At 36.6% G+C, this 18,588-nt stretch overlaps 1 protein-coding gene across 32 annotated transcripts in view; it reads right to left on the bottom strand.

Annotated features, from left to right (window-relative positions):
- FIP1L1 (factor interacting with PAPOLA and CPSF1) overlaps nt 1–14,679 on the bottom strand; it is a 71,516-nt gene extending 56,837 nt beyond the window's left edge. For 3 of the 32 annotated variants that reach the window (XM_058547061.1, XM_058547064.1, XM_058547085.1), the window contains exons 1-8: nt 14,382–14,677; nt 13,138–13,182; nt 12,995–13,034; nt 8,545–8,602; nt 7,323–7,426; nt 2,449–2,513; nt 1,849–1,956; nt 1,303–1,433 (exon numbers count right to left, since the gene is read on the bottom strand). In XM_058547061.1, the coding sequence (XP_058403044.1) occupies nt 1,303–1,433; nt 1,849–1,956; nt 2,449–2,513; nt 7,323–7,426; nt 8,545–8,602; nt 12,995–13,034; nt 13,138–13,182; nt 14,382–14,466 (636 nt within the window). In that variant the 5' untranslated portion in view covers nt 14,467–14,677. Of the gene's footprint in view, nt 1–939; nt 1,009–1,302; nt 1,434–1,848; nt 1,957–2,448; nt 2,514–7,322; nt 7,427–8,544; nt 8,603–12,994; nt 13,035–13,137; nt 13,183–14,381 lie in introns of all 32 variants that reach the window. The other 29 variants (XM_058547067.1, XM_058547069.1, XM_058547072.1 and 26 more) reach the window with 18 other exon arrangements.
- Nucleotides 14,680–18,588: the final 3,909 nt, after the last annotated feature.

The following is an 18,588-nucleotide window of genomic DNA, read 5'->3' as shown; positions in this document are numbered from 1 at the left end:
TCTCTATACAGAACTGTGTCCAGCAGAGCGGCTACATCTGCGGATATAGCACATGCATTGCATAAGGCAGTATTGTGGTGGACAGGGCTGCAGTCCCAAGAGGGACACAGAAAAGCTCCTGCCCACAACCGTTCCCTGAGTATACAATCCAATCTAAAAACCACTCCCAGTCTTCATCCCAGTTTCACTCAATATAAGAATCAATTCTTAAGAATCAAGGTAAAGGAAGAAGAGTACAAATCAGGTTTCAAGAAGTTTGTAGGTTACTATGTACCACAATACGAAAATATAATACTGTTCTTTGGACTGGATCTGTGATAACATGAAATGGAGAAGCCAGAAGTCAGACTTGATACCCAAGTGGTAGCATCAATCTGCAAGTCCCCCACTAAACCTACTCCTTTTAATTATTAATTTAAAAAACCATTGGCTTTATCCTATTGAGTCTTTCTCAGACTCTCAGAGAATGCCTAAGACTCCTGACATTTCTTAAACCACAAGAGATATTACTCTGATGATTTCGGTGTCATTCAGATAACAAGCAGTATGCCATCTTCCTTACCATTTTTTAAAAGAAAATTAGGAAAAATAAGACTCCAATTCTGATAAAGATTATAGCATGATCTACAATGAGAGTTTAGCCTGCTGGTATGAACTTTTATATCCTATGAACAAACATATACTATGACTCAAAACAAAATCACGACATAAAGCAAGAATAGTTTTACTTGGCATTTGTTAGTATAATAGGCTATAAATTCACATGCTTGCAAAAGTAGAGATACAACAACAATCAGCAAATTTGTAAGTCACCAGGAAGCTGAAGGTTTGGAAAAAAGGTAGCTATTTCCACTTTAATCTCATCCCTTGAGTAGTGGTATGGGAGCAGACTCAAGAACAAAAAATGAGAGCAACCAAGGATAATTTACTAAAATTCACCTTAAAAAGATTGAATCTGCCATCTTGGATCTCTGCACCTGGTGTAACTTCCATAGTACAGTCTTCGGCCTAAGTTAAATAACATATTCCCCATTAAGATACCACACAATTTTTAATTGATAGGCCATATAAAGACAAACTAGCTGTGGCTAGTCTGTGACTTGAAACTAAGAACATCAGATAATCATTAATATGAAACTCTGAAAAGGGAAGGAAGGGAAAACACAAACATGGTAAAGAGAATGGAATTTTTAAACTATCATATAGCACTTAACCACCTTTATAAGGAAAAAGTGATTTATTTGGGGAGTAAAATTGGGACAGTAGAAAATGCTGGGGTATTTTGGAATGTTTACTAATTACCGTAATTTTATTTGTAGTAGAGGTAACTGGTATAACTTCAAGTCCCATTCGTATCCTCTTTTGTTTTTCACAGTAAGCTTTCCAGGTATCTTCATTAAACCCATAATTAAAGTAATCAGAAAGATCGGCACCTAAAGATAAAACACACTCTTAGTGTACAAATATTTCGATTCTATTTTTATGCAACATATAAAATACAATAAACTATAAAAATATAAATTTAGAGTTCTATCAGTCTTATCACCCCTTCTAATTTTACCAGCTCTCTCAATTACCACCATAAAGCAATGGGACTATAAAAATTTTTGACCAAATTATTTCCTTTAGAAATCACATTATAATAAAACAATATGCAAGTCTACTTTTATATAATGCTACGCCACCAGTAAGATTTAACAACACAGGTTATTACTACTCATCATGTGCTTAAGATAACAAAAATAACATTAAAAAAATAATACTCTAAATTGATGCTGAAAAAAATACTTTTCTAATGACTGTTTATACTAAATCTTTTGAAACCGACACAATCCACAATAATCTTACCAGGTTTACGCCATGGTTTATCTTCAAAAGAATCCAAATCTACCTCCAAGAGTGGAACTCCATTAATGCTTCCAGGTGCATCAAGGTCTACCCCTTTGACTTTTGTTCCTATTTTATAAAATTACAAAATGGTGAAGGAGCTACAGTAGCAAAAAGCTGAGAGATACCATAGACAAACAGAAAACACTGACACCTTTTTACTATTGCTAGCACCAAATATGGCAATGCTTCCAAACAAATCATTAATGTCTACCATAAATAAAAGGTGAGGTCAAACTTTATGGTGTAGCTACAAGATAAACTGGATAGAGAGATTAGGGACTTGTTACTTATAATAAGGGATTCCTGTACCAATAGAAAGTTGCTAATTTTCATGTTTTAAACCACTGTTTCTATCCAGTCTGGGAGCTAAGACACGTTTTTACCTTTCAAAAGGTTGTAAAACAAACAAAAATAACAAACCATGTGACAGAAACCCTATGTGGCCCACGCAGCCTAAAATACTTATTACGTAGCCCAGAAAAAGTCTGCCCATCTCTATGATATATGGTCAAAAGCTGCTCTTTTTAATTGAACTGTAATAGCTAATACAAATTTTACCTGTAGATCCATAAACTCTTCCTCCTGTCTTGATGTTAAGATTTACAGGTGCTGTACCATAACTCCTAAAAACAATAATAAAAATTACCCTGAGACACTTAAACTAAACAAAAACAGCAGTATATTCAATGTGTACAAATAAATTATACACCCATATAGTAACTGGATAGACTGACACTGACTCACACATCCTAGAAAATGTTTTAAACTAATTTTAAAGGTCTGTCACTTGCTCAATAAAAGACAAAAACAAATAGTTTTTAAAAGTCTGACCTGTTTTCCATCTCAAAAACCTACCTGCCACTAACTCAATATCCCATTCTAACAAACTTCACATGAAATTTGGCTGGGAAGGGAAGAATAGTTGATATGCCTTGTCTTCATTTCCTCACCTCCTACTTATTCAACATACAGCAATCCTGCAAGAATGAAATTTCTCGACCTTGTTAACAAATCCCGTGACCTCCTTTTAGTCCTTCCTGCATTTCATATTGTTGATAAATCCTCTTTCAAATACCCATACTTTTATCCATAAAATGAATTAATTTACGTAAAATTCAAAAATAAATCTAGGGTGAAAGCAGAACACTGTTTGGTAGTGGTAAATGGTTAATGATTGAGAGGAAACAAGATGGCGGTTTCCAGAATGCTAGTGATGTTCCATATCTTGATTTGGGTGGTGTTTACATGAACGTATACATTTGAAAAAATTATTAAGCTGCACTTTTTTAAAACTGAGTGTAATATACATGGGATAGAGGAAAAAAATACAAAATCTGGAGTCAGGCAGACCCAGGTTCAAATACAAGTTTTGTCAATTATTAGTCGTGTAACCTTGGCCAAGTCACGTAAGCCCTATGGACCCTGCATAAATTTTCTGTAACATGGGTTTATAGACAGCTCCTTACTTTTCTATACAATGCATTCTTGTATATGAGTAGGAAAATCAAATATACTAACCAAAACGGACTTAAACAAGGGGAGTGGGTAAGAAAGAAGGCTTGATTTCCATAGAGCAAAGATATTAGCAAGACCTCAAGTTACGGACAATGTTTTCAATGATACATTTCTCACCTTATTCACATTATTTAATTTGGTTCTTTACCCTCACAAGTTTAGCCAACCAGACTTATGAAGATTCACTGCTTTTGGTCTGCCTAATAATTTCCATCTTTTGTCTCCAATGTACTAAATTTATGAGACCTAGGGTATTCACTTACATTAGCACTATCATTTTTCTGTTTTCTGCCTAAAAAACAATAGGGATAAATGCAAAAAAATATTCAAATAATTGTATAATGCTCAACTGCTATAAACGCAAAAAGTATTTAGTAGCACAAATTAAACTGGTACTGTCAAGCAGTACTATCATTACCAACTTGAAATGTTTAATCATCTCATTGACTAAGTAATTCATTTAATAAATGCTTAAGTACCAACAATACATCAGATATAGTTCTAGGCTACAAAGAGAATGAGCAGCCAGACAAATATGGTGCCTGCCCCATGATGCTTACATGTGAACAATCTAAATGCATCACCGCAAAAGCACTTTTGGGGTATCTATATATGATTTACAAAAGTTCTAGTTGTTTCAAAGTCAAACATATGAAAGTCAAGGAATTTCTCTAAATGGTCCTCTTACCAAACTGCCAAAGGATAAAACAATATTTATAAAAGGCTTAGCCATGAGTTCAATAAATGAACTTCTTTGCTTCCTATGCAGCCACTCTCCCTTCCCTGTTCTGCCTTTTAAAACATTACTTTTCTTTTTTAAAGCCAACAAGCCTTCGCATTCATTGTCTGTAGAGAAGCTTACCTATCTGGAAAATTGTACTTAAGCAAATCTGATACTGTCCAATTGACCCCCATGAGGTCTCACACTTCTCTAGATGCTAGTCTTACATACTTGGGTGTCTAAAGGAACTTCAAAATAACTGCATCAAAAAAATTTATTTTAACTTGCTCCTTCCACATTACCCATACATCGTAATATACTTTCATGTACTCAATTAACTGCCCTAGAAACCTCTAAGTCACTGAGTCCTTTATCTCCCTCTCCATCCACAACCAACCAGTTACTCATGTTATTTCTAGTTATTACTCTCTCAAATATATCTTATTTTCCCATCGATCCCTATACTACTGTTGCTGGCTTAGTCTGCATTATCATCTTATGTGGACAGTTACTTCAAATCTATTAACTAATTTCCCTCTATCTAGTCCATCTCAACTACTGTGGCTAGAGTTCTCTTTTCAAATAATCTGACCTGCCTAAGTCTTTGAAGGTTCTGTGATAACACAGCAAAAACATCTTAACTCCCTCCTTAAGTGGTTTCAACCATCCTTTCTCATCTACCTTACCCTTCAGTCACGTGGTTCCTCCCAGCCATGCTTCTTCGACATCTAAGCAGTGTCCTCTGCCTACATCAGTCCTCTTCCCTGTATCTTAAGAATTATTCAAACAAGTTCAATATTACCTCCTTTAGGATATTCTCTTCAACACCTGTAGACTTCTAGCAACTCTCCTCTCAAAGCTTTCAAATCACTTTGTACATGTTTCTATTCTAGCACTTATACTGCCCTCAAAGTATTTCCTCATATGTCTGTCTTCCTCACTACTTCTGGTAAATAAGGACTATTTTATTATTTTTCGTATTCCTATCATCAATTAATACAGTGCCAGACAATCCATCTTTAAAGTCTTTACTGAATGGATGGATGAATCTCAAAGATATAGCTAAGAAACCACTTCTCTATACAAGACAAATTATTCCTACCCTAAGATTTGCTTTTCTTCATACCTCACTTATAAGATAAAATGAACTCTATAACAAAAGTATGTTACCTAAAAAAATGCTATTTTGTACTTTCTAACAGCTTACAATAAACCAATTCAGTATTGTTCCTTGAACACAATTTGCTCTTTAAATTTGCTTCTGAAAATGCTGTACACAAAGTAAGTATTCATCAAATTTTATTTTATCACTGGCTTTCTTTCAGTTTTCAAGAGCTATATCTTGAGATACCAAGGTTAAATAAGCTTTACACGCTTCAGAAAGATCTGTAACTTACTTTCAAATGCATAAAAAATTACATAAAAAATGGATGGATTAATAGATGAAGGCATGGACAGACGGATATTTACATATGTGACAAAGCAAATGTAGCAAAATGTAAATTGTATAATCTAGGTGACAGATAAACCAGTATTCACATGTCAATTCCTTCAATTTTTTTGAATATTTGAAAATTTTCATAGTCAAATGTTGAGAGAAACCATTCAAAGACAATTGGGTTTTTAACATGCAGGCTATTTAGTCAATAAACATTTACTGAATAATTATTATATGTAAGGCAATGTGAGAAATAAAAAAAATTCATAAACTATGGTTTCTACTTGTCTAAAGGTGATAAAAACGTACAAAGATAATTCATGAAACTGGAAATTGCTACAAGAAATAAAGTTCAGATAAAGTACTACAGGAGTCTGCGCATTTAATATGTGCATGCAATTCCCAGCAAAAAACTGGTGGTATTAATAAAAGAAATCTCCTTTTGCTTTAATTGTTCTACACTTGCAAATACAAATAATTTTATGTCACAGTATTTACTATATATGCAAATAATTATTATAGAGTTATATTAAACTGTTCCTTTTCCATAATGTAGATAGTAAAGGCCTATTAGCATAAAGGCCTACTAGTGTTATATTATAAGCCCAATACTAATTATTTACTTTAAGTGGGGATGAAGAGAACATCAAGAGTTTTTTATCCTTATAGGAATAATTTAGTCTCTCTTCAACCTTGCTCCCTGAAAAGTTGCTAGGGTTTTAAAATTACATGGGCAGTCATTATTATAATGCAAAACTGACTACAACAAATACTGAATTACCTTTAAGCTTCCTGAAATAACTTTTGAAAAAATGGCTCTACTGAGGAAATAAAATATTCAAAAGTATTTATGAATATATTAATTGATTCCAGATAAGGCTGCTTAATGAACTATAGTACAATTAATGAAAAGTTTATGTTCCCAATGCACAAGTAACACATTATACATCCAATCTGAAAAACACAGAAAAAACATTGACACTTATTCTATCACCATAACAAAATCAAAATCTGTACTTTAATATATTCCCTTTCAAAGTTTCTAGAAGATTCTTTATGTGCTCAATGAGTCAATGACAGTCCATTCACTTGATCAGTTTTATGGACTATAAAGCTTAAGACAACATATTGGCCAAAAAAGCCTAATAATTAACAACTTGAAAAATACACTATGAGGAGCAAAAAGAAATACTGATATTTTGATATTATTTTTATTGGACAAAAAATTAAAAACCTAGACTCAGGTTTGGATAAGTAAAAAAATGGAAGAATAATACAGATGTGAACTGCAATTTAAGATTTTCTAACTAAAGAATTTGTAGTACTCTATTTATAAAAACACTTTTAGAAATCAAAAACTGCTGCTTCATGTAACCTTACCTAATTAATTAACTTTATCTCTAAGAAAGAAATATTTTCATGATGAAATCCCTTTTTATCATGAGATATAATTGACATACAACACTGTATTAATTCTAGGTGTACAACATAATGATTTGATATATGTATAAATTGCAAAATGATTAAAATAAGTTAAGACCCATCACCACACATGGTTACAAATTTTTTTTTTTTCGTGTGATGAGAACTTTTAAGATCTACTCTCTTAGCAACTCATGGTGAAATTTGTTTAACAAGAGTTCTTTCATATCACGGTAAGACAGAAAAATGTAAAAACAGTGGAATCAACCACTAATGGTTTGATACAGGCACACTACCTTTGATTTAGGCATATAACTTTACTTAAAAATAACTTACCCATACTGTGGTGCTCCCGTTTTAATGTCTCCTATAGTGACATGAACATCATCCTCATCATCATCACTGTCACTATCACTATCATCTTCAGTCTCGGTCACTTTCTACACCAACATAAACAATTATAGAATATAGTCAATAATCCATTTCAACATCTAATATGAATAACTGAAGAAGTAACCATTTTGCATTTTTTGAGCAACAGTTATAGAGAAAAAAGTTATAAGCTCATAGCATTGCTACCTATTTCAACTCATTTATAACTTTGATGTTTTACATAATAAAAAGGGATAAGAATATGAAATAAAACCTTTTTTCAGCATCATCTTTTTGTAAATAACAACTCAGGTATTTTTTTCCTATTATTTATAACTAATTCTCTTGCAAAAACCGTCTAAGGCAATGTACTAAGATATCCAGAGGATAAAATTCTAAAAAATATGTATTTGAGGAACTCTTCTCAAAAAGAATATGAAGGTAAGAGGAAAACAACTCATTCTAAGAATCATAGTTTTATGGCTGAAAAGCACTGAACAGTCAAGGAGGAGCTCACTTACTCCTGGCACTCATTTATACCCAGAAGAGACCCTGCATGCAAATGGTTGAGACATACTTTTTTCTATGAGTAAAAGTAGAGCCATTTATAAAGGCTTTATTTTGGCTCTAAAAGGCTATTTTGTGCTTAGTCACATAATAGTAAATAAAAACCGTAGATCACCTAGGCAAAATACTTTTTGTATACAAGTTCAAGCTTGCAAAATAACAATTTTCTTTTTACAGGATTAGAATGTTAAAACATTCATAGGACCAATGACATGTTCAACCTCCAAAAACACCAATTTTAATAAGCATGAGGTCAGACACTGTCACTTATATATAAAAAAAAATTCTCTAAAAAAACTATGACAATCAAACTTGGGTTGCAGGACTCAATGTTTGCTTTGAAAATCAGGCTCACTGTGATCTATTTGGTTGATCTACGACCATTCAATTCCCTGAAAGTAATGAACATGAAGGTTTTGCACATGCTCTATTTCATCTGAAGTCTCTTTCCACTATTTCTTCTCCTCATCACTATGCTTTCGATGGCACCAGATGAGGCAGGAGATATAAGAGGGGGCCAGATCATGCAAGACTGAAAGTCACGGTAAATTCTGATTTTCTTCCTAAGTGAAAGGTAATTTAAATAGGGAAGAGACTAGATTTCAAAGCCTTATGTTACCGGTTTAGGTACGCCATTTTCAGCAGCTTCATCTTCAATTCCAGATGGAGGATTAGCACTACAAACAACAAGAATAAGTACACGCCTGGTATTACTTTTCAGAAGTACAGATAGAGTATACTAGTATTTTTAAACTATGTCTGATAGTTTCCTGAAAGTGTTGTCTCCACTGCATGGTAAGAAAAAGGATAGTAAAAACTGTCTGTCTTATTCCACTATTCCTAATAAAACATGTACTCAACACTGGAAGTAGAACGGAATTGCCTCCACAATTTATTAATGATGTCAAATTCAACAGTGGGGAATAATTCAAGTTTTTTTACATTTTTAAAATATGCATCACACTTTATCAATTTTACTTATCCTAAATCTTTATTGAACATCCACTATGTGCCAGGTACTACTGTAGCTGCCAAGGACTATGTAAGACACACAGTTTCCTCTTTCCTCTGGTGCCCAAGGAACTCAGATTTGTGGTATGATCACATTAAGTCTTTTAATATTCAGTTAATATACATGCTTCTTCTTGGTTTTCTGTTTCATCAGCCTTTTTTTTTTTTTTCGGTGAGGAAGATTGGGCCTGAGCTAACATCTGCTCATCTTCCTCTATTTTGTATGTGGAACGCCGCCACAGCATGGCTTGAAGAGTGGTGTGTAGGTCCATGCCTGGAATCCGAACCCAGGCCACAGAAGCAGAGCGCACGAACTCAACCACTACGCTACCAGGCCAGCCCCATGTTTCATCAGTCTTTATTGAATATATGTTCTTTCTTGTATAGGAAATAAATTTTGGGGCCAGCCCAGTGGCACAAGCGGTTAAGAGCACGCGCTCTGCTGCAGTGACCCGGGGTTCCCCAGTTCGGATCCCGGGCGCGCACCGACACACCCCTTGTCAAGCCATGCTGTGGCGGCATCCCATATAAAGTAGAGGAAGATGGGCACAGATGTTAGTTCAGGGCCAGTCTTCCTCAGAAAAAAGAGGAGAATTGGCATCAGATGTTAGCTCAGGGCTGATCTTCCTCACAAAAAAAAAAAAAAGAAAGAAAGAAATTTTAAGATTAAAAAAAAAAGAGCTTATCTTCATGTAAGACTGCCTTCCAATTTGATACTATAAGGAGCTCCAGACCTAATTCTGATGAATAAAAAACTAATTACTTTTTAAGGCCAGCTAATACCTGAGTTTGCCATTACAACAAAATTGATATATAACAATAAAATACTCTTATTTCCATATGAGACACAAGCATATGGCCATTAACCATCAAATAAAACTTTTAGTACTGTAGTGTAATTGGTGTCATATTTTTAATAATTATAATTTTGATAGTGGGAATTAACTGTTAACTTCATTTTACAGAAAAGGAAATTGAAGTACAAAGCAACTAATTCACAATTATTTAGTAGCACTTCCAAGAAAAATGTCCAGAAGTTGATATAGTACAAAGCTCTTTTTATTACATTTCTGCTAATCTCTTCTAAACTTCACTTTTTGTCAAGCAGTTTCTATATAAGTCAATTTAATCTCTACAGTGGTATTTCACAATACAATCTCCAAATAAAGCAAAATGAAGGACAAAAACTGAAAACTTATCTGTTAAATTTTCATTGTTCTATTGCTTGACCCAAGAAAACAAATATGCAACTATAATTCTTCAGTACATTTACCTCCTGCTTAAATAAGCTTCTAGGTAGGCAGAAAGAAGTTCAGCTTGCTTTTTATGTCACAAAACATACGTTGAGCCAAAACTTGCATAGATAGAACATGACAGATTGGAGACAGTGTAATGCAACGGTTAAAAAGAACAGAGATATTAACAATGAACTAGTCACAAAGAAGCTAGAAAAATAGTAAGGACTCTGTTAGGGTAACGTAATGATGCACCAAGCTGGATAATAGAACATAGGTTTTGGGCCGGCCCCGTGGCTGAGCGGTTAAGTGCGCGCACTCCACTGCTGGCGGCCCAGGTTCGGATCCCGGGCGCGCACCCGACGCACCGCTTCTCCAGCCATGCTGAGGCCGCGTCCCACATACAGCAACTAGAAGGATGTGCAGCTATGACAGACAACTATCTACTGGGGCTTTGGGGGAAAAATAAATAAATAAAATCTTAAAAAAAAAAAGAACATAGGTTTGGTGGAGCTCTCTTCCTCTCTTCCCCAATAGATTTTTAAAGTTTTAATTCTCTATCACCATTAAAATGCCAGAAACATGATAAAATTATATGCTTCTTCTAAAAAAATAAAATTTTAAGGGCAGATCTTTTCCATAGGATGAAATAAACTTAAGAGCTCTCCAAATAAAGTTTTAATAAGGAATATAAAGACTTTTTGACAGTGATGCTCAGGGAAAATAGAAGGCTTCTCTCCAATAAATTTAATCAAGCTGTGTACTGAGGAATTAAAATTAAAGAATGTTCAATCAGAAAATAAGTTTCGAGAATTGCAGCTAAGAATACAAACAAAAATTAATGGAATAAAGATTAGCTCATAAACAATGTGTATTTGATTGTGAATCTGTACCCTGTTATCAATTAATTTCTTGACCAATTGAAAAATGCAGTATGAAGAAATATTTAATTACTTTCATAACTATAAACCACACAAATGCCAACTTTGGGATTAAGTGAGATTAGGGTTAGGAACTAGGTTGGATACATAAATTTCAAAACTAAATGATAAAATATCAGATCATACAGCAATGAGTGGAAAAAATAGTCTTCCAATACAGGAGATATTTTTAAGTGAGGAAGAATACTCTAATTTCAGTACCCCCTAAGCTATTTCCATGTCCACTTCTCACTTCTTCCCTCCATTCACTTTTTTTAAAAATAAATTTTGAGGGCCGGCCCCGTGGCTTAGCGGTTAGGTGCGCGCGCTCCGCTGCTGGCGGCCCGGGTTCGGATCCGAGGCGCGCACCGACGCACCACTTCTCCGGCCATGCTGAGGCCGCGTCCCACATATAGCAACTAGAAGGATGTGCAGCTATGACATACAACAATCTACTGGGGCTTTGGGGGGAAAAAATAAATAAATAAATAAATCTTTAAAAATAAATAAATAAATTTTGAGATCTAATTGATATACCACACAATCCACCCATTTGAAGTGTATAACTGAACGATTTTTTGTATGTTTACAGAATAGTGCAACCATCGCAACTATGTGATTTCAGAACATTTTCCTCACCCCAAAAAGAAACTTTGTATATATTAGTAGTCACTCCCCATTTTCCCCTGTCCCCTGTCTTGGCAACTACTATTTTCTGTCTCTATGGATTTATCTATTCCATACATTTAATAAAAATAGAATCATACAATATGTAGGCTTTTGTGATTGGCTTCTTACACTTAGCATAATGTTTTCAAGGTTCATCCATTTTGTAACACATAGCAGTACTTCATTTTTTTTTTTACTACCAAATAGTACTCCAGTATGGATATACCACATTTTATCTCTCCATTCATTATTTGATGGACACTTGGGCTATTTCCATTTTCTGGCTATTATGAATAATGCTGCTAAGAACATTCATGTACAAGTTATTGTGTGGACATATGTTTTCATTTCTCTAAGGTAGACATCTAGGAGCAGAATTCCTGGGTCATATGCTAACTCTATGTTTAACATTTTGAGGAACTGCCAGACTGTTTTTCAAAGTAGCTGCACCATTTTACAATCCCACCATCAGTGTATGAGGGTTCTAATCTCTCCATATCCTTACCAACATCCGATACTATCAGTTTTTTTGATTATGGCCATCCTAGAGGGTGTGAAGTGGTATTTCCTCCACTTTTTAAATGCAAATATTCTTTAAAAGCTTTTTTTAACCACTCCTCCCCCCTTATAGGACACCAAGGCATCTGGTGAGAGTAAAGTCAGCATATCCATGTACTTGTATGCGTGAGCTGTTTTGAAATTTAGAATAAGTTTCTGGCTCCCTGTATATGTTCTGTAAACAATACTCATACCTTTCCAGTAATCTAACAAGGAGAATCAATCTCATAACAAATTCATTAATTCCACTTTGAATTTAAATAAATACAAAACACTGAAATTATAACCAAAGTGCCTTACACCCTCAAAAATATTAATTGTAAAAGCAGTAATTTAAAGGATTCTTTATTATCTAAAAAAATTTTTTAAGCTAAAATTTTTTTCTTAGTAGTCTAATGGTTACTGTATACTCCACTATTGAGCTCACTTAAGTATAAAAAGTTACTTAACAGTGAAAATTATCCAAATCCTTACTTCAAAAACTTTTGTCCCCTAAGCTACTAGCAAATAAACAGAATTAATATAAGATTAGGTCCTGAAACAAAAATAAACTCTGAATGATTCAATGTCTTTCAACCTTCAGTCAAAATGTTGTAATCAAGTCAATGATTATAAGGAGATAATTCTGACAATTTGTTAATTGAACCACTGTATCACACCAAGAAATTTCACTAACCTGGCATTTTCTTCTTCTGGCCTTTCAACTTCATTTTCATCTACCAAAAAGAATACATAAATAAATAAATAAAATTAACAAACAAACCACTCTCAAAGAAACCAGTATTATGAAAATCTGAAGTGATCATCACAAGCACTAACCTAGGTCCTTTGCCAAATCACTGTGCACATGCACGTCCCATGGGCCTATAAGCACATCCAAAGTTAGATCACCTTATAATGATGTAACAAGATATGTCTTTTATGAAAAAAAAAAATCAGACTTTACTTCTACAAAAATAAGCTTAATTTAAGAGGTATTAAAGATTTCTAGATCTTTGTAAAAGATACCCTACACATTTACATTTCAGAGAGTATTACTAATGCTAAACCTTGCCGTCAAAGATAATGAACTTATTTTACAAGTTTATCAAAATAGAAGTTTGTCCAAGCCACATCATGAAAGAGCTGCATGGTGCCCAAACGCGCACTTTTACTTTACTATTTTAAAGACATCAAAAATATACATTTTAGGTAAGGAACCAGTATTAACTTTTAAATCTAGTATCAGTAACAGAAAAGAAAGGACTGTGACTTAATGAAAGTTAAAACCAGATGTCAAACAAGTCCCTTTCAAAAGGGAAGTACAAAATGCTCTACATTTGAGGGGGAAAAAATGCACAAGACGATACTGAAAACCATTAGCCTAAGGGACATGAGGTACTTCTATCATGTGGGTTAAAGACCAGTCTCTTAAAAAAGAAAAACTTCACCTTAATACAGGAGACATTCGGGGTTTTCTTTATGGGCCATAATGTATTCCATCTCTTTCTTTCTCTCTCTCTTTCTCTTTTTTAATTAGTTATTTTTAAAGAACGACTTTCAGACAAGGAGGTACCCTTGCAGGTGCATTCCACACACACTGACCATCAAGAAACAAGACGTTAGTTTTACAGCATCAACTTTATTTAGCTATTATTACAGAATGATTGTTGCTGAAAGAAAGGGACAGGAGAGGCATCCTAGAGCCAAGGGGTAAGAGACACACCAACACAACTCAGAATAGATATCAACAAACAGAGTAAGGAGCGGAGGCGAGGCCGAGACGCCCTCGCGGGGTGGGGGGGAGGGGTGTGTGTGCGAGAGGGCTCGGGCCCTGTCCCGCGACCCCAGCCCGGCCCGGGCCGCCGCGGGGTGGGTGCGCCTTGGGGGTGTCGGCTGGGCGAGGAGGCCGAGGGGGGGCGGGGGGACGCGCACCCCGCGCTCGGCCTAAGTCAGGCCGGATAAGGCTCCGCACTGGAGGCCTCAGGCGGCGGCGTGAGGGACCCCGGACGCCCGCCGCTTGCAGGCCGGGAGAGAAGCCTGAGAGAACCCGGGAGAGAGAGAAGGGACAGGAAGTTCCGTACCGCCATAGAGCCACTCTTCCTCCTCATCCCCTCCGGTCCCGCCGCTCAGCTCCGACACTAGGCGCTCGACCTCGCCGGCCGACATGGCCGCCCCGAGCACAACTTAAAGGCGGCGATCAACAGCCCCTTGCAACCCCTTCCCCGGCCTCGCTGCCCGGGGGCGCGAGGGGGCGCGAACCCGCCGGCGAGCGAACGAAGGAAGCGCGAGACTCAAATCCACGGGGGACGGCCGCGGCGGCGAAGGCTGCAAGGGAGAGGACGCCAGCCCCCATCCGCCTGCGCACGCGCACCAGCATCCAAGCGGCGCGGCGTCTCTAGGTGGTTTCGCTTCCGCGGCGGCGGCCACCTGGGCCTGGTTGCGCGTGCGCACCGTAGTTGGCCCCGCCCCTGTGGAATCCCGCTCTGGCTTTTTAGCGTCGCTTTCTTTCCTGGCGTCCTGCGTCGGCTACGGTTCCCCGCCCCCAACGTTCCTTCTAATAACTCTATTGCCTTTGCCGAGGAGCGCTGCGTTGTTTGCTTCTGCCCTTGGTGCTTTGTCTTCTCAACCTTTCTTTCTGCTTTTTAATCTTCCGAAAGGCCATATTTCATTCTTTACATGTGTATCAGACTTGATACAGAATCGTTATCTATCAGTTCCCTGTTTCTCATTAAATAGAGAAGAAAACATAGTTCATGGCCACTTTCTTCAAAAATTAGTTTTAAACCGCAAACAAAAGCAAAACTAATACGTGAATAATGCATTCTGCTTGTTAAAATACAGCATTACGGGTCAAAGACCACCTCATCCATTACTCTCCTTTCCAGAGGTAGCCATTGTATTTGGTGGGCATCATCCTGAAATTTTCTATACATATACTTCAGGTGCATTGTATTGTTTTGGTAGGAGAACCTGAGGTTAACGATTCTTAAAAGGTACAGTACTGTATGTATCATTCTGTGGATTGCTTTTTATTTTTTTTAATTCAACAGTGTTTTGGAGATCCTTTCCATGTTAGTGTATATCAAACTATGTCCATTTTCAAGTGCTTCATAATATGCCATACCATGGTTCTCATAAAGTGAATGTGGCTATTTCCCTATTGATGTACATTTAGATTGCTTTCAACTTTTTGCTTTAAGATGCACACAAAAACTGCAATGAAGATCCTTGTAAATGACTTCTTGGGGATTTATACAAGTTTTTCTCCAAGATAGATCATAAAGTATGAGCAGTTTTTATTTTACTAGGTAATGTCAAATTTTCAAGCCACTTTTGAGAACACATCTTTCAAGATGACACATGATGGGTCAAAACTGGTGTTCTAGTTGTTAACTATAACTACCTAGTTGCATGACCTCAGGTAATCAACCTCTCTATGCTTCAGTTTTCTCATCTATAAAATGGGAAAGCTGGATTAGATGATCTCTCAAGTCCCTTTCTGTTCTAAAGTTTTCAAACAGGATGCTCACTTTTCAACAAAGTGATCTGTTTTAGTTTTAAAAATCAATCAGTGGGTTTACTTTGCTCTCTAATTAATAAATATTGTTCTTTCAGGGCCGGCCCATGGCTTAGCAGTTAAGTGCGCATGGTCCGCTGCTGGCGGCCCGGTTCCGATTTGGGCGCGCACCGTCGCACTGCTTCTCCGGCGATGCTGAGGCCGCGTCCCACATACAGCAACTAGAAGGATGTGCAGCTATGACATACAACTATCTACTGGGGCTTTGGTGGGGGTGGTGGAAATATTGTTCTTTCATTTATTTATTTAACAATTACTGAATATCTGCTGTTTAAGAACTTGGAAAATAAAGATATGAGTAAAAGAGTCCCTGCCCTTAAAGAGCTCTCAATTTATTGAGAAAGACAGAGGGGTGGTAAACAATTAATTCTTCTACAAGGGAAAAGGTGGCTATGCTACAATAGAAGCACAAATGTGTTTACATCCCACCAATACCACAGCATCTTATGGCATTTAAACAAGTCATGTGGTTTTAATCCCTCTTACCTTTGAACACTCCTCTACCTGCTATTCTCAGTCCCCCTTATCTGTTTAGGATAATCCCTTACCTCCTTCTGAACTCTGTTGAGTTATAATCAACTTTGTATGTGAAATCTTTCCTGAATTCCACTTCATCTCCTCCCATTTCTTTATTTATTCAATAAATATTTATGAATGGTCTACCAAGTGTCAGAAACTCTTCCAGGCTGTGTAGATTTGGTAATGAGTAGGGCAAAGTGCTCGTCTCATGAAGCTTTCATTCTAATGAGGGAGAGAGCCAATAACCATAAATGTACAATACGTCAAGTGATGATAAGGATTATACAGAAGAGTAAGCAGGATAGGAGGACTCAGAGCAGAATGATGAAGAGGGATAGGATGCTATGTTATATCAAGTGGTCAGGGAAAGCCACTCTGATGAGGTGATATAAGAGTAGAGACGTGAATGGAGAGAGAAAATAAGCCCTGTGGATTTCTGGGTGAAGCCTATCAGACAGAGGGAATAGGAAGTGCAAAGGTCCTGAGGCAGAGGCACACTTAAGGCATTCAAGGAACCCAAAATGTAGCCAGAGTAGAATTAGGGAGGAAGAGGATATAGATGATGTCAGAGTTATTAGGGAGTGAGTAGGGAAGAGCTAATTACTCTCTTCTAGACCTTTTGCTGCTTCTATGGCATGTATCTATCACATCATGTAGTAATTATTTGACTACATATGTGTTTTCTTAAGATTCTTCATTAGACCAAGTCCTCCCTCAAGCAGGGCTTTTTTTGTTTTTTTTGTGAGGAAGATCAGCCCTGAGCTAATATCCATGCCAATCCTCCTCTTTTTGCTGAGGAAGACTGGCCCTGAGCTAACATCCGCGTCAATCTTCCTCCACTTTATGTGGGACACCGCCACAGCACGGCCTAAGAAGCGTTGCGTTGGTGCATGCCTAGGATCCGAGCCTGGGCCAATAGCAGTGGAGCACGCGCACTTAAGCGATATGCCATGGGGCCGGCCCGAGCAGGGCATTTTTTTATATGTCACTCTCATTCCTGGCATGGTGCCTAACACTTAGTAGATCTTCTTGGCCTTTACTGACAGTAATGGAATGAAAGTTTTTATATTCTGCTTGGAGTATCATAAGGCAATCACTTATAGTCCTATTCATCTTTCTATTTATCATTCCATGAGTCTATAATGAACTTTGGTGGTTTCATGGGAGAACCAATTGTCTTTTGCTGAGCAGCCTCTTTCTCCTTTCAGATGCCTGAAATGAGCTCGTCTTTCAAGGCGTTACTTAAACTGAACTGAAGAACTGATGAATAATAATTGGTGCATCAGAATCGCCTTCATGATGGAGGTAGCATTTGAGCTAAGCTTTGAAAATGAAGATTTCCACAAGCAGAGAAGCCTATAAATCACTAATAATCACTTTTAAAAGGCCTCTTCCTTCCTTGCTTCCAATCTGAGTTCCTTGCCTGGATAAACTTCCTTAGTTAAAGGTGTCTTTATCTCCCTCCTCACCAGGGGAGACTTCAAAGACAGGTGGTTTGAAGATATTGTGTAAAATTATGACCTTATCAAACTACAATACTTCTTATATTCTGGTTATATTTGTGTTATGTTCAAATACTTTAAAGAATGTTTTTTTGGTGTGTGTGATCTGTTGGTTCTTGGCAAAAAAAAAAAACAACAACAAAGCATCAGTTTTAATATATCTATCTCTGAGAAGTACTGAAAGAGAATGCTTAGTAGATGATGATTAAAATGATAGCAAGAGGTAAAGATCAAATAAAAATGCCTTGCTAGGTATCTAGTAGTTAGCAAGTACTCATAAATGTGTTTTGAATGGATAGGACATTTAGGCTTAACTGTGCTATTTGCTGCCAATTTTAAATATGTCACTTAAATCTCAATGTTCCTCAGTTTCCTCACCAGTGAATTGATATATTAAAATAACACCTTTACACCCACTTCTTGGGAGGATAACAGAGCTAAAATGAAGTTTCAAATGTCAAATCATTTGACAAGTTAGAGGCAAGCATGTGGTGTGTTATGGTTAGACTTTTCGTCCTTTGAACAACCTGAATAATGGCACATGTATAGAGCTTTTCTTCCTCTCTAGATACTTCCATGAGGAATTAAGCCCCAATTATCCATCTTCCTCTGTATTCTGACGTATTTTAACACTAAATTTTATATTACTAGTTATTTCTGGAAAATTATATCATCTCCTATTTGCATCTA

The sequence above is a fragment of the Diceros bicornis genome, chromosome 8, assembly GCF_020826845.1.
Source record: "Diceros bicornis minor isolate mBicDic1 chromosome 8, mDicBic1.mat.cur, whole genome shotgun sequence".
Lineage (NCBI taxonomy): Eukaryota > Metazoa > Chordata > Mammalia > Perissodactyla > Rhinocerotidae > Diceros > Diceros bicornis.
This window is presented reverse-complemented; position numbering and strand designations above follow the sequence as displayed.